A 16200-nucleotide genomic window follows, 5' to 3' on the forward strand; every position below is an offset into this window, starting at 1 on the left:
AATAAGGGGAGATTGTTGATTACATTACTCTCATTACAGTACTCTCATTACTACTATTACAATATTCCTAAAAGAAAAATAACATCTACCATCTGTATGGCCTATTAAGTGCTACAGATGGATAAACGTTTCAACCTAAAAAGCAGTTAAAACTGTAGAACAGACAGAACGTGGTGGCTCACGCCTGTAATCCCAGCACTTTGGGAGGCCGAGGCGGGCAGATCACGAGGTTAGGAGTTCAAGACCAGCCTGGTCAACATGGTGAAACCCTATCTCTACTAAAAATACAAAAAGTTAGCTGTGCATGGCGTGCCCATAATCCCAGCTACTTGGGAGGCTGAAGCAGGAGAAATGCTTGAACCAGGACCCAGGAGGTGGAGGTTGCAGTGGGCCAACATCACACCACTGCACTCCAGCCTGAGGTACAGAGCAAGACTCCATCTCAAAAAAAAAAAATTATAGAACAGCTGGAAAGAACTGTTCTCACCAAGGGGTGGGGGGAAAGGAAATCACAAAAAGTGCCAGTCCTACCTCCCCAACTGTATTTCTTTATGTAGCTGTTCATGTTAATGGAAACAGTTGGTTGTGACTCCAAAATACAAACATCACTTCTTCCTCCCTGAATACAAACAACCCACCCAAAATTCTGCTGCTGCCGCCAAATACAGTCCCAAAAAGATCAGAAAATGATACAATCATAGCTAAAAGTAAGTAATTGTCTATTGCTTATATTATTAAAACAATTTTGGTGGGTTGACTAGTCATATAGATTAGAAACAAAAACAAAAAAAGTTAAATGTAAACAAAATTAGCAATCATTGATAGGGTAAAGAACTTGTGGCCAGAAAGTAAAATTAAGCGTTACATTATCTAGCAGTAGGTTGATGGGGTATGCCTACACACTAGGATTTAAATTGGAGGGCAAATTCAATACTCTAACGTGCCAACCAGCGGAGAATATACAATCTGTCCTTGGGTCAGTCTCTGGATAGGACAGTCATAAAGGACAATGGCATCATTTTAAGTAGTAAAGAACCAATGGCCTCAGGCTAAGAAGCTCACTATCATAGTTGTCAGGTGAAAAAGAGAATGGCAGGTTGTTCTCAAAGTCACTGTACTCTGAAGTTCTTTTACCCTTTGTGCTACAAAATCAAGAACAAAGATGGCAAAGGCAGGAAAACTCAGACCAAGTCCAGGCCACTTGATTTCACTCTAAGTTAGGATTTCTCAGCCTCGGCACTGCTGGTATTTTGGACCAGACAATTCTTCATTTGGGAGCTGTCCTGTGCATTGCAAGCTATTCAGCAGCATTCCTGACTTCCACCCACAAGCTGCCACTAGCACTGTCCCACGTGTAACAATTAAAAATGTCTCCTGGCATTGTTGAAATTGTCCCCAATTGAGAACCACTGCTCTAAATCACATTTAACTTCATTCATTTGGAACTGTATACATATATACAGGAACCAAGAGTCTTAGTAAAATAAAATGTAATATTGAATGAGAACAAAAGCTTCCAAAATTAAATCACTAATTGGAAGAGATTTCTTGTGGGAACATGTTCTGGACAAACTAGGGAAAAACTTAAGAGAAACAAAATATAGAAAAAAATGGACTGTTACATGAGAAAACTTATCAACATGAAAAAATTCATTTGGGGTGTATATTAGCCAAACAGGGGGTACAATGATTTTAAATACTTTATTAATCATCTCTAAACAATAGCTTTTTTTTGAAAACCAAATAATCGGGCAGTTAAAACTCAACAGTAATTTAATTGACTAGTGACCATTTTCCCATGTACCATTCTTACTGTTTTTCTCCTTTAATAGTTACTGGAGAAAAAGAGTTTTCTAAGAAACATTATAGTCCTCACTCTTGGTAAAACTTCTTCCCCTAAATTCTATAAAGTAATATGGTATTTACATAGCCATCAGAGAACTTAAGCTTTCATTTTGCTTTGCTAAAACACGGTATGACATAATTTAGTATTACAGAAAGCCACAATTAGGTTATCTCCAGTGTTAAAAAAAAAAAAAACGAATCTTTAGGAGGCTGAGGCGGGTGGGTCACGAGGTCAGGAGTTCAAGACCTGCCTGGCCAACATGGTGAAACCTCATCTCTACTAAAAACACAAAAATTAGCCAGGTGTGGTGGCACACACCTGTAGTCCCAGCTATTCGGGAGGCTGAGGCAGAAGAACTGCTTGAACCCGGGAGGCAGAGGTTGCAGTGAGCCGAGATTGCGCCACTGTACTCTACACTGGGTGACAGAGAGAGATTCTGTCTCAAAAAAATCAAAAACAACAACAACAAAAAATACTAATCTACAATGCCAGATTTCTGAAAACAAAAAAAGATCATGAAAATGATCTTTCTCTTTTAAGGAAGAAGATTCAGTTCATCCTAGAATCACTGAAAAATAAATAGACATAGACCTAATTATTCAATATAGAGAAAGGTAAATTCTTCTGTTGAAGTAACTAGGCCAAAAATGACTTTTGGTGGTATGATGTCGTAATAAAAAAGGTACTGTGCGTAAATCACACATGGCTAAATTCAATTTTAATTGGCTGAAGTACAAGAACAACGTTTCTTTGTTTTGGAAATTACTGCTTTTTGGCACTGGTCCTTTTTCACTCAAATTTCAATAGTCCGTATGAATCCACATAACTGGTCATTACTTCACATATATGATTTATTAACTCCAAGTAGATCCCGCCTACATACATTTTTCTAGTTTATTCATTTTTTGGAAAGCATAGCAAGCATTCTAATACTGACATGTTCAAAACTTTTATGAAAATCCCCTTACTTTCTATGGGTACTGTATAGAAGACACACTAAGGCAGGCATCACATTTCCCCCTATTAAATAGCGATGGACTTAAAAACCCTTCTATCCTCTTTAATTATTATTGCCAAGACCAAAGTTACAGATATTTTTCTTGACTATCTAACTGCCACCAAGCATCTAACTACACAAAAGTAATTACTAGTATTCATTGCAATTTAACACTACTGTAATGGTGAGGCACGTGTGTCATGTGGGGATATTAACAAAGGAAGCAAGTCCCAGAGGCAAGCCGGAGAAGCCCGGGAACAGTGATGGACACATGAGACAGTGTTACAGTACCTGACAGCCTGTGAGAGCAAGAAGAGTAAGAGAGACCAGGTAAGAGAGCGCTCACGGTGTGAAGGAGGAGCGGGACGCTTTTAGTGGCAGGCAAAGCCTCAGAAAGGTGGACACAGTTGCTGATAGACTGGCTTCGCTTAGCTTCCAGGAGAGATAAAGTAATAATTATGTCAGAAGAACAATAGGACCTTTCAATTTATTATCATTACTTTTCTGGGCTCTCTTTAAACATTTAAAGGAGGTCATTTTAAACTTTAAAGGAAGTCAGTACAAAGTATAGTATTTAATTGTTGTCTCTAAATACAGCCAACTTTCAGTCAGTCATTCTCATGACATAGGACAATGGGCAATCCACAAATAATTTTATTTTGAAATGCTTTATATGTTTAGCCTTTCCTTCTTTCTGCTGTGTATCAGATTCACATTCAGGTTATTTGCTTGGACAGACATTATAATCAGTTTTCCTTTCCTAAAGGACAAATACAAAAAGACCATGGTGAGAGAGGGAATATCTGGCCTTCATTCAGAAGTTGGTTTGCTGAGAGCTGACTGTATTCAAAAGCAAATCATTTAGTAAATTAAATAACCAAAAAGCTCAAGAACACATAAAAGTCAAGTTGAACATTAAAAGATTTGATATTTGAGGAAAAGGTAAAATCTCCAAGAAACCCATCCTTTTATGTCACATTTCATGTTTATTAAATCCATACATCTTTAGTGTCTACTTCACGGTATTCTTATGTTTTCTATATACTGCTAGTCAAATAAACATTGGAGGAATTGAATGAACACAGGAGGAAAACGTGCTTCATATATGTAAAACCACAATCTGTAAAATCAGTTTTATTCTAAAACAAAAACAAAGATTCACTTGCTGCTTTACTATTTTTGTATGATATCAGTTAACATTAACGAAATGGAACTACAAATGATAGTGACACATTTGTAAAAACTGAAACAAACTTTTTACCCTACTGCCCTTTCTCCTACCCTTTGCCTACTCGAATTCCCAGTAGGCTGGGTGCAGTGGCTCACGCCCGTTAATCCCAACACTTTGGAAGGCCGAGGCGGGTGAATCACCTGAGGTCAGGAGTTCGAGACCAGCCTGACCGACATGGTGAAACCCCTTCTCTACTAAAAATACAAAAATTAGCTGAGCGTGGTGGTGCGCACCTGTAGTACCAGCTACTCAGGAGGCTGAGGCAGGAGACTCGCTTGAACCTGGGAGGCAGAGGTTGCAGTAAGCTGAGATCACACCACTGCACTTCAGCCTAAGCGACAGCATGAGACTCCGATTCAAAAAAAAAAAAAAAAAAAAAAACCACAAAGAATCCAATGATAAAAGCAAATAGTTTTTAGGAATTGGAATGAGAAAGGAAATCAGTGAATGAGCATCCTCAAAAGTTGCCTGCTAAAAATGAATTGGGTCTCTCCTCAGGGGAGAGAATGACAGAAAGAAGGAAGAAGCAGAAGAGGCCGTGCATGTAAATAAGGTGATAATTTCCAGCAAATGCTACAGCAAAAAAGTATGAGAGAGTTACAGTTAAGGTGGAATATATTTTCATAAAAACTCCAACAGGATTCTAAACTATCTGTATTAAGCCTTTACTAAGCACTATAGAATATGTTGAGCCTTAATGAATCTTTGTTTTATGGCCAGAGGATCTTGCGACTTTCTGAAGTCAACATGCTAAATTATCAATTACAATTGTCTTAAACCTAAGTTACAGGCTCAAAGCCACTGGGGAGGAGGTGGCTTTGTTTATTCTTATTAAATGCCATATACAAGCTTCTTTTTAAAGAGTTCACTTTTTGTTTTAAGAGTAAAATGTAGGCTGGGCACAGTGGCTCACGCCTGTAATCCCAGCATTTTGGGAGGCCGAGGCGGGCGGATCACGAGGTCAGGAGTTTGAGACCAGCCTGACCAACATGGTGAAACCCTGTTTCTACTAAAAATACAAAAATTTGCTGGGCATGGTGGGGCGCCTGTAATCTCAGCTACTCAGGAGGCTGAGGCAGGAGAATTGCTGGAACCCAGAAAGCAGAAGTTGCAGTGAGCTGAGATTGCACCACTACACTCCAGCCTGGAGCAAGAATCTGTCTCAAAAAACAAAAAAAGAAAAAAAGAGTAAAATGTAGCAAAGTAGTCCAATTAACTGGGGGTTGTTGGTCAAGTTGCTAATGGAAATAGGCTGCAAAGATAACATACACAGACATGAAAAGGCTCAATTTTCCAAAGGAGCAAAAAATGAAAATGTCTATCCAGTCCTGAAAACCAAAGTGTGTAATTCTCCTTTTCTTTGCTGAAACAGGTTGCCACACTCTAAAGATTAACATGGTTTAACACTGACAATAATGCAACTACTGGTGTATTTATTAACAATCTATTTTCTTCAAGGTTCAAACAAAACCTCTATTTTCTCTATTTCGTACAAATATCTCTCTCAACATTAACATCTCAAGTTCTTTTTCACAATGGAGGATTTAGAAATAAGTAACTGAAAACTGTGATTTGAAAAGTAACCACAGCAGAAAGCTAAAAAGATGTAGAGACATTTCATTTAATATAAGGTCTAATATTTAAATTTTGAGTAGAATTTTTAACACACCTTATGCCTATAAATTCATTTTAGATAACAACTAGATTTTTGAGAAGCATTTAAATAAATGTTTACCAGTTGCTTTTTGGCGAACAATATTTCTCGCCTTTTCCACTCCCGGTGCTCCAGACGTGGTGGCACTCCTAAATCGCATCGGTTCGGTCACATCTGGGTGGCTCCGCCAGCTGAGAGAAAAGGATCTCCCCACAGTGGTTCCTTTCTGAGGATCTAGAACACAGCCTGATAAAGGACAAGAAAAATAATCTAAAGGCTGAACTCATTATTATTCATTTCGCAGCTTGTGTTGCTCAGCAAATGGTGTACACACAACTATATATAATCAGCAGGTTTTCTTGTCACAAATTAAGTACCACTTCCTTACACTGCAATTTAGGAAGTTGTTCACATGTCACTAATTTAAGAATTCTTGTTGCCAAAATATTTTCAAGAATATAAAACAGTCTTAGGAATATTATCATATCTTCATAGTACTCACTCCAGCATACAAAAGAATGTATTAATAAACCTTTCTCAATACAAGAACAATATCAAATGAAGTTATACTACTGTTCCCAGGACACTCCAAAAACCACTGCTTATAAGCCAAAACCTCAGAGATCCTGATGTTTGAATAGTACTGCATCCTGTAGACACCAACCCCTCCACAAATCCCTAGGGCAATCCATGCCTATAAACTCTAATGTGGATTCAGTTAAATGGGCAGGATAATGAAAATCTATAAATAATACAAAATCCTATTTTAGCAAAGGTCCAAAACAATAAAACATTGTAGTCTGAGATTCAACTTTTCTTTTTTCTCATATTGTTCTGGTTAATTATTTCAATGAGAGACTATGGACCAAAAGAAATAGAGGAGGAAAGAGAATGGCAGACTGAGAGATTTCTGCACAGGTATGATGTGGCCAGTGGCTGCCACCTGTGGCATGTTTCCACACCCAGTTTCCTCTGCCTGTGTTTTTTGTTTCTAGTAGTCTAGCCCTTAGAAGGCAAGTGTTTCTACAATAAATATTTAAATCGTTTTTAGAATAAACCAACATAAATCAGAAATATTAGTCATGGTCATTAATTTAATAATTTGTTCAGTACATTTTGAAAACAGTGTTTTTGAAGTTGTTTGCCTTCCCAAGACAAGTCTATCTCTTCAGATGAATCTGTGGGTAGGAAGAGAATCTTGCAGAATGGCAGGTGTGCGTTGTGTGTGCGCGCGCGCATGCACAAACGTGCACTCGTGCATGGATTACAATTGAAGGCAGGTCCTTATCTCCTATTTCAGCTCTCCTTCTCTAGCCTGAAAGGTATTCTTAGCCAGGTAAGTTCTCTTCTGGGCTGAGAACCACTGTCTTAGGGAGCCAAGTTCCTAGTTGGAAGTATCTGGGTCCTCTCAGGCCCTGGGTTTACACAGAGGTCCTCAGAGCTGTTAGAGAGGACTAGATGGAGGCCAAGGACCCAGGTTCTTGGCTCCCTGCTCCTACTTCAATCCCAAATCTCCAGTCTATTTCTTTAGAAAGGGGTTATGTATACCTTCAACTGGGTAGAAAAACGGATCTGTTAAAAAATGTTAGAAAATCATTGCATTAGACAGTCTACATCTACATTGGGATTAAACTGTTCCACTGGATTGCCATGTACTTCAACTACTTTATTTTGGCTTCTTACTAACTTGCTTTTATTAATTAGTGCTTTGGCAAGCCATTCTCAGATTTCAATGAAGATATTATAAGAATCCATCACATTTATTACACATGTATATGGTTTACTAGCCACCGTAACTGGTTCACACCTCCCTGTATCCATATCCTCTGCTGTTCTCTCCCATATTGACATTAGGCTTCATCATGTGACTTACTTTGGTAGCAAAACTGAATAAGCAGAGACTTGAAATGCACTTGAAACTTTGAGCTTGCCCTCTTGCTGCTCCTGAAACTCTAAGCCACTTGGTGAACAAGCCTGAGCTAGCCTCTGGCTGCTGAAACACGTGGCCCAGTCACACCTCATTGCCCCCCCTTACAGCCAGCCAACCCCTAAAAGTAGAGCTGCCTAGCTGACTACTTCACAGCCTGGCTGACTGCAAACACAGAAGCAAAGACCAGCAGAAGAACTGACTGGCTGAGTCCAACCCAAATTGCCAACTCATCAAATCAAGATAAATAAGTGGTTGTTATTTTAAGCCGTAAGTTTTGGGGTGATTTGTCACATGGCAAAAGCACACTGATACAATCTATAATAAGGCTGGTATTATTAAAGGGGTAGCCTACACAATAAGCAATGTGTACCCTTTATGGGGCTTTGAAGGAAAACTTCCTCCCAAGTCTCAGGAGGACCTAATAAAGCTAAGCATCACCTAAGTGATTGAATTGTTTTTACCCTATGTGCTCTGTGATTCCTGATTTGATGTAACCCTGCAAAGACCAAAATCAAATCCAATGTTTGACTTTTCCATCTCCCCAGCAAGTCCATGAGACTCTATGGCATGTATTTTGGCATTTTAGTCACAACGGCAGTTCCCTGCAACCCCACTCATTTTGATCCTATTTTGTATTTGATCTACTGTACTATATGCCTTTTTATGAGCTGCCTCAAATCTTCTTTTTTTTTTGAGACGGAGTCTTGCTCTGTCACCCAGGCTGGAGTACAGTGGCCGGATCTCAGCTCACGGCAAGCTCTGCCTCCCGGGTTTACGCCATTCTCCTGCCTCAGCCTTCCGAGTAGCTGGGACTACAGGCGCCCGCCACCTCGCCCAGCTAGTTTTTTGTAGTTTTTAGTAGAGACAGGGTTGCACCATGTTAGCCAGGATGGTCTCAATCTCCTGACCTCGTGAGCTGCCCGTCTCGGCCTCCCAAAGTGCTGGGATTACAGGCTTGAGCCACTGTGCCCGGCCTCAAATCTTTACAGAGTATGGTGTAGTACAAGTGAATTAATCTAAGGACCATGCCACATCCTTAAGAATGGTAATTAAGACAAGCGGATGCCAAATTGTCATTCCTAACAGAAACTACCACTGATGTTTTCTACCTTGAAAACATCACTTTCATTTGAGGTTCTCAGTCCCAAAACAATTTTTACCCAGAAATACAACAAAGCCAAAATAGCTCCCATCTGAGGCATTCAGAATTTCTCCATGTTTCCTAGAGAGGCTGTAGAATGCATCTTAATTGTATGACATCTTGAGTTGTATTTATCCAGCTTTGATTTTCTAACCACTTCTTAACTATGTGGGCTCAGATGAGTCAATCACTGCAAGGCAACCTTGACTAACCCGTGGCCCAACCCATGGGCCACACGCAGCCAAGAATGGCTTTGAGTACAGTCCAACACAAATGTGTAAACTTTCTTAAAACATTATGAGAATTTTTTTTTTTTTTTTTGCTATTTTTTGTTTGTTTGTTTTAGCTCATAAGCTATCGTTAGTTTTAGTGTATTTCATGTGTGCTCCAAGATAATTCTTCCAATGTGGCCTGGGGAAGCCAAAGGATTGGACATCTCTGCAAAGTCTCATACTTCAGTTTATTTGTCTGTGATATGGGGATTATACAAGTATCTATAGTTCACTAGGTTATTATGAAGGCAAAAAGAGATAATATGTACAATGTAATAGCCATTATTATTACTGTTAGTTATCACTACTATTACTACTACCTTCCTTGCATCTTCCTTTTTGCATAGCCTCCTCAGAAATTCACCATCTCATTAAGGGAACAGAATGATATGAGACACGAATTAATGCCACTATTAAGAAGACACTGTGTAGCTGGTTCAGTTCATTATAAAATCTCATGCATTAATTGCTTAGTCATACAAATACACACTCGTCCCCCGACCTAGACATCTGGTGTTAACCTGGAAAAGTAGAAATACCTTTGCCTCGTTGCTTCTTTTCCTTTTGTTCACTTAATTTATCCAGAGGTAGGTTTGTCATCTCAACTCCATAAACGGTTCTTGCAAGCACTGCTGTCAAGGAGTCCATAATGTTGGCCCACTCGTTTATAAGTTCCTCCCATTCCGTGAGGGAGGACAGCACACCAAGAAAGTCATCCCAGAGCTCTCGAGAAATGTACACACAGAGGTTTGCTCGGATCCAAGCCACCATGAGCGTCTAAAACCAACCAACCAGCAAGAGAATTCATACATCTTCATTTGAAGAAGTATACTTTTTAACAAAATGTTTTAAATGACTATTAATAACACAAATTTTAAAATAAAAAGTACTTTTGGAAGTTGTTTTTCTTTTAATTCTCAAAATCCACTTGACCAACTATAATCAAGATTTAAGCTACTGGGAAGTTAGTTATCATTATGAACAAAGTTACTGATTCAATACTATTCTAGGGTCTACGGCTGGCCCTGGCTATAATCAGGGAGAAGACAAAGCCCTCTGCACAGTGACCACTCTGCTTCCTGAGACTGCTCTTTTCCTTCCATCCACAGTGGCTACTTCAAACCTCCTAAAGGAAAACCTCCAGCCCATCAACTCCTCCCTGACTTTGAGCAGATAGATTGACTGCAGACTTCACAAGAAACAGAACCCATTCAATGAGACTCCCCTCAACCTCTGCCCATGGACTCACACTCTTGCCCGCATTCACCCAGCTCCTCCTCCACCTGTGGGCTGAACTCCAAGAGGGGCCCCTGATCTACTATCCTTGTGCCCCCTTATGCTCTGGACCTTCATGCCTCTCAACCACCCCTCTCCTTTAATCTCCAGCCAACCCCACTTCCCCAGCTCTTTCTCTTCAGCATTTAAATATGCTCCAAATTCTTCCTCATCTTAAAAGAAAAAATTCCCTTGAACCCAGATTCCCCCGTCTAGCTACAGTCTTTTTCCTTCCACTTTCACAGCCAAACTTCTTGAAAGAATGTTCCACATCTCCTCCATCTCCACTTCCTCATCCCCCAGGCAACAGACTGCTCTGGATCTTCCCTTTCTGAAGTCACTTCCACCTTCTGCCTGGGTTTTGGCTCCATTCCCATGGCTCCAGTTATCCTCTGTGTGCTGCTGACTTCTGAATCTCCATGTCCAGTTTAGACCTCTTTACTGGTTTCCTGATCTATCTACCTAGGTACTAGACAGTGCTACTTACACAACCCTCAGGCACCTATCCTACAGCATAATAGTAAAAGGTATTCAATTTCTTCCACTGACATTCTCCCAGTTCCTCTACCTGCTAGCTCTTGCAACTGGCCTTTGCACATACTCTTCCTTCCCTCTCTTTCCTCCTTTTTGTTTCTGTATAACTCCCCATCATTTCTCAGGTCAAAATTTGTACATCACTATCTCCCCACCACCACCTCCCAGTCAGCAGGAAGTGTCCTCCAGGTCCCTGCATTTCCCCTCCATCAATACACCTATCACACCTTTCCTTCACAGTCTATTCACTTATCAGTGTCTGCCCCAAGTCTTACAATCCACAGCACTACAACTGGTCACATGGACAGCCCTATGAGACAATTATGCCTATATCCTGGATATTTCCTTCCCTTAAAATTGCCCCATTCCTTACCTCTGCCAAAATATTCACCATCCTTTAAAATTCAAATCCAAATATATCTTCCCTGAAAGAAGTGCCTCTACATAGCCAACTGCATCTCAAATGAGCCACAAAATGCTTTCCTAAGCTTGTGAAAAGGAATGCTTATACCCAAAGTCTGTGTAAGTCCTGTAGTCAGTTGTCAAAGATAAATGCACTTGTTAAGATGCCAGCTTGTATTTGCATGGGCCCAACCCAGATGCAAATAGGCTCCCACTCTTGTCAGGAATTGTTCTTTGTGTAGGTGAGTTCACTTCTTAATTTTTTTCCCCAAATTATATATAGATTTTTTAATGGAATTTATTCTTTAACATAGACACAGGAAAACTTTGATAAACAGAAATCAGTCTGTAAAATCAGGCAGGCCTGTTCTGACCACTTGGAAAATCTTATTTAAAGTGGTCCTTCTGTAACACACGTGTTCTCTGTTTCGATTTGTGTTTACCACTTTTTTTTTTTTTTTTTTTGGAGACGGAGTCCCACTCTGTCGCTCAGGCTGGAGTGCAGTGGCGCGATCTTGGCTCACTGCAAGCTCCGCCTCCTGGGTTCATGTCATTCTCCTGCCTCAGCCTCCCAAGTAGCTGAGACTACAGGTGCCCACCACAATGCCTGGCTAATTTTATTTTATTTATCTATTTATTTGTATTTTTAGTAGAGACGGGGATTCACCATGTTAGCCAGGATGGTCTCAATCTCCTGACCTCATGATCCGCACGCCTCGGTCTCCCAAAGTGCTGGGATTACAGGTGTGAGCCACCGTGCCCAGCTGCTACCACTTTTTAAAAAAATAAAAATGTTAAAGTAGGACTAAAGTAGTTAATTATATAAAAAACAAGATATTAACCACTTATATTTAAAATCTGATTCTAACATGTATGAATTTTGTAAAACTAAAAATATGAAAGAAAATAAAATAATTTTATTATCTTTATTAAATATTTTTACTATGACTACAATGCCATCTTCTATTAATTTTTATACCCCTGCTTTCAAGATGAATTTGAGGACATTGCCATAAAATACCTATAGACAATAAAATTAAATATTAGATCAATAAGTATAATCTGAGCCGAGTAAGAAAGTAGAGACTGATAATGTTATCAGGACTCAGACTCACATTTGGATATAGTGTCAATTTCATGGATAACAGCAGATGTCTTGGTGTAATGAGATGTTCTATAATGGGGATCTTAAAATGGCTTCACTTTATTAACTAATTATGAAACAAGTGCAGAATGACTTCTTGCAGTTTATAAAATCAACTTAGCAAATATTACAAACGTATGCAGACCTGTTGAATTATCATCATAATTCACAACTGACAACACTTGCACAGAGCAAAATGGTAAACTTGTAAAATACAGTTGGGTGGTGAGTGGTGGCACCTGTGGACATGAAGGCAGGGTGTCCTTCTGATCAATTACCATTTTCTAAAAGGAACATGGAAACAAACAGCCTGGACTACCCTGGTTTGTGACCTAGGAAAGTTACTTGGCCTTTCTGTAGTCACATTTCTCATTAAAAATAAGAGTTGCATAGGAGCTTCTCCAAGGTTCCTTCAGCACTGAAATTTGATGTTTTATCAGATACATTTTGGTGCACGATGTATTTTAAAAACACCTTAGCTAATAAATCACTCCTTTTCTTAATGAACATTTGCTAACCAACCACTTCCTACTTCACTCTATCAGCACATTAAAGGGGACGGCATAACTTTAATGGCTCATATTACAAAGAGCAGGACCATAGTTTCCTGATATACCATCAGAATGTCAAGCATAAGGTCATATTTAGCATTGATAATGAATTAAAACATCACTTAGGGCAATAAGGCGATCATCATTATTTGGTAAATATTTAAAACTAAGTCAAATTCAATCATCACTTAAAGAAAATTTGGTGGCCCAGGTTATCTACTGACAGATAAAAAAAACAAACACAAGAAGAAGAACTAGAAAAAGATAAAAAGGGTAATAAAAACTTAAAAATGTCCTGTCTTTTTTAAGTCTCCTTGTTCTAAATTTTTCAAAAAAAATCAATTGGCCATTTTAGACAGTCCACATGATCAAATGAATACTAATTAGATAGCATGTCTTAATGACAGTATGGGACCACGATGATGCCCAATAGACATCAGACACCAGATAGCCTGGTAAGTCCGGACCCTTACTATTCTTGCCTCTTGCACCTCCCATAAGAATGTGGGAGGTCAATAGAAGATCACAAATCCCAATGGGACCACTCTGATTCTCATGACAACCCTGTAGGGTAGGAAGAAGTCCTTTCCTGATTGTGACAGATTAGGGAAGACACTCAGAAAGCTAAAGTCATGTGCTCATGGCCACATAGCCAGGGAGTAGCAGAGCTGAGATCAGAACCACAAACTGCCTAACACCAAAAAGCTCATCCTCTCTTCACTATTTTTTATGGTAGGTTTTTTTTTTTTTTTTTTTTGAGACAGGGTCTTGCTCTTTTGACTAGGCTGCAGTACAGGGGTGCAATCATAGCTCGCTTATAGCCTCAACCTCCTAGGTTCAAGCAATCTTCCCACCTCAGCTCACGAGTAACTGAAACTTCAGGTGCATGCCACTATGGCCGGCTAATGTTTTTTTAATTTTTTGTAGAGACAGGGTCTCACTCTATTGCCCAGGCTGGTTTTGAATTCTTGGGCTCAAGCAATCCTCCTGCCTCAGCCTCCCAAAGTGCTGGGATTACAGGTGTAAGACACCATGCCCAGCCATATGGTTAGTTCTTAACTTAAGCATCCTTCTCGATCTACCTAAAAACTGCCAAAATAATAACAACATCAAAATCATTAATAATCATGAACTCAAAACTAAGCTACAGGGAAGTCAGGTCAACTGAGCTTCGGGGAAGTCAGGCCAACTGAGGAGGGAAGTAATATCTGAGAAGGTTTTCTCCATTACATGGGGGGAGTTTTTTTTTCCCCCAAAGACCAAAACCAACCAAACAAACAAACAAAAAAAACCCAAACCCCAGAATAGATACTTGTTTAATTCTGTGACAAGATCTCTAATTCCAACACACAAAACAGATGCAGAGCCAGACAATTGGTGAGAATAAGGCCCAAGCACCTGCCAGCGTGAGACTGGCTTCAGCTCATGTCCACTTGGCAGCCCAGGTCCAGGACACGGAGCTCGAAAGGGTGCCAACAGTGAGACACTTCGCTGAGAGGGCAAAGTGTACAGTGTCCATATGTCCAGGCAGGCAGCAAAGCAGTGGTCAGTACCACCCTCCAGGCATCAGCAGAGCAAAGCTGGACATATGCAAAAGAATCGCCTATGTAATTATCCAAAGTCAAGTCCACCCACTGTACTAATACCTTTATTTATGTAGAATGTCGCATTTTTCCAGAGCCCTTTCACACTCTTCTCTTTCAGTAATGCTTCATAAACTCTAAGGTCCTCATAAATATTAGCAATGTCAGAGTAGGCTGCCATGCTCAGAACCCTCTGGCACATCCTCTTCCCCAGGCAGCTCACCAGGTATCAGCCTGCTCTTGGTCTTCACCTGCTCACCACATGAGATGCAAGAAGCACAGGCATCTCCTTGCTCTCTGCTCATACCAAAGACCGGCCCAGCCCCCCACCATATCCGGGACTTCACTTCTATAGTTATCCTCTGTCTCCCCAAGACCATCTTGTCCTCCCTCACTGGACCATCCCATTGGTGAGCAAACATACTTTAGTACCACCCACCTTAAACCTCGCCCACCATGTATGCCACTGACTTCAGCTAGCTCCCCTTTTCCTCTTCCTTTCCACATCAAACTCTGCAAAGCCTTAACTACGCTTGCAAACTCCACTGCCCAGCTCTCGTCTTCTCCTCCATCTACTCCAGGTGGGCCTCATCCCATAGAACATTCTCAACCAACTACATCTGTCAAAGCCCATGGTCAACTGGCTGCTCTCCTCCTACCCAATTACTCATCCCCAGGCACCCAGGACACACAATCCTCTGGTTTTCCTCCTCGCTCACTGGTCACCCTTTCTCAGCATCTCTTCCATCACCTGTGGACACTGTCCTCTCTAGGTAAGCCCATTCTGTGGTTTTAAACACAATTTCCCAACACACTGATGGCTCTCAAATTTTTATCCCATTCCCATGCTTCCGTTCATTCTTTACCTCTCCAAATCTACCTAGCCTTCCACCAAGCCAATCAGAGCTTCCTAATTCCTACCACCCTTGAGCAAATCAAAAGAGGAAGGAGGTGGCAGAAAGGGAGAAAAGCCTAAAAGCCCAGCACTAATTGTAAAGAATAGATCATAACCTTCAGGACAAAGCTAAGAAGAAAAATTTCTAGAAATTTAAATTTAACATTATTGTTAAAATTCTCAATGATTAAAACTAGTTTGCTATAAAATCTGATTGACTTCTTGCATTTGCAGTGTTTTAATAAAAAAGACTTACCCTAAATAGTAACCCTGCCAAGCTCTGGGCAAACAAGTCCTTTATTTGTTTATCCTTTGGCTTCTGCATGACAGCTTCTGTTATCCTGAGTAGTATTTGCAACATCTGTTCCCTGGGCCACCCAAAATAAAAGCTCATATTAATAATCATGTCTCCAAAGTACTTTAACTTATAGGTACCAGAAATTCTCTTAAGAATTCAGCAACATTGATAATTACGTATTACTCGAAACTATTAAAGTCCAGATGCCAATTACATAACGAATATCATATTTTACCAAAATAAGCTCCCTTATGTTACAACGGTTTTAAAAATATGCCTCCCATGTCCACACAAACAGGCAGGATAAAACATAACATTCCAGCCTGATTTTCTCCCCTTGCAAAAAGGGAGGCAAGACTGTCTTCTCCAACTGTGCCAACACCTTAAAGGCACTCAGTGAAAACCTACTGGAACGTATGCAGCACTCTTTAATTTTGCTATCCGCTG

At 40.1% G+C, this 16200-nt stretch overlaps 1 protein-coding gene across 1 annotated transcript in view; it reads right to left on the minus strand.

Moving 5' to 3' along the window:
- Positions 1-16200, minus strand: part of RALGAPA2 (Ral GTPase activating protein catalytic alpha subunit 2) — a 321348-nt gene that overhangs the window by 205790 nt on the left and 99358 nt on the right. Inside the window, exons 14-16 of the mRNA XM_025399680.1 lie at positions 15712-15823; positions 9611-9848; positions 5810-5974 (exon numbers count right to left, since the gene is read on the minus strand). Of these exons, the coding sequence (XP_025255465.1) occupies positions 5810-5974; positions 9611-9848; positions 15712-15823 (515 nt within the window). The remainder of the gene's footprint in view (positions 1-5809; positions 5975-9610; positions 9849-15711; positions 15824-16200) is intronic.

This window comes from Theropithecus gelada, chromosome 10 (assembly GCF_003255815.1).
Source record: "Theropithecus gelada isolate Dixy chromosome 10, Tgel_1.0, whole genome shotgun sequence".
Classification (NCBI taxonomy): domain Eukaryota; kingdom Metazoa; phylum Chordata; class Mammalia; order Primates; family Cercopithecidae; genus Theropithecus; species Theropithecus gelada.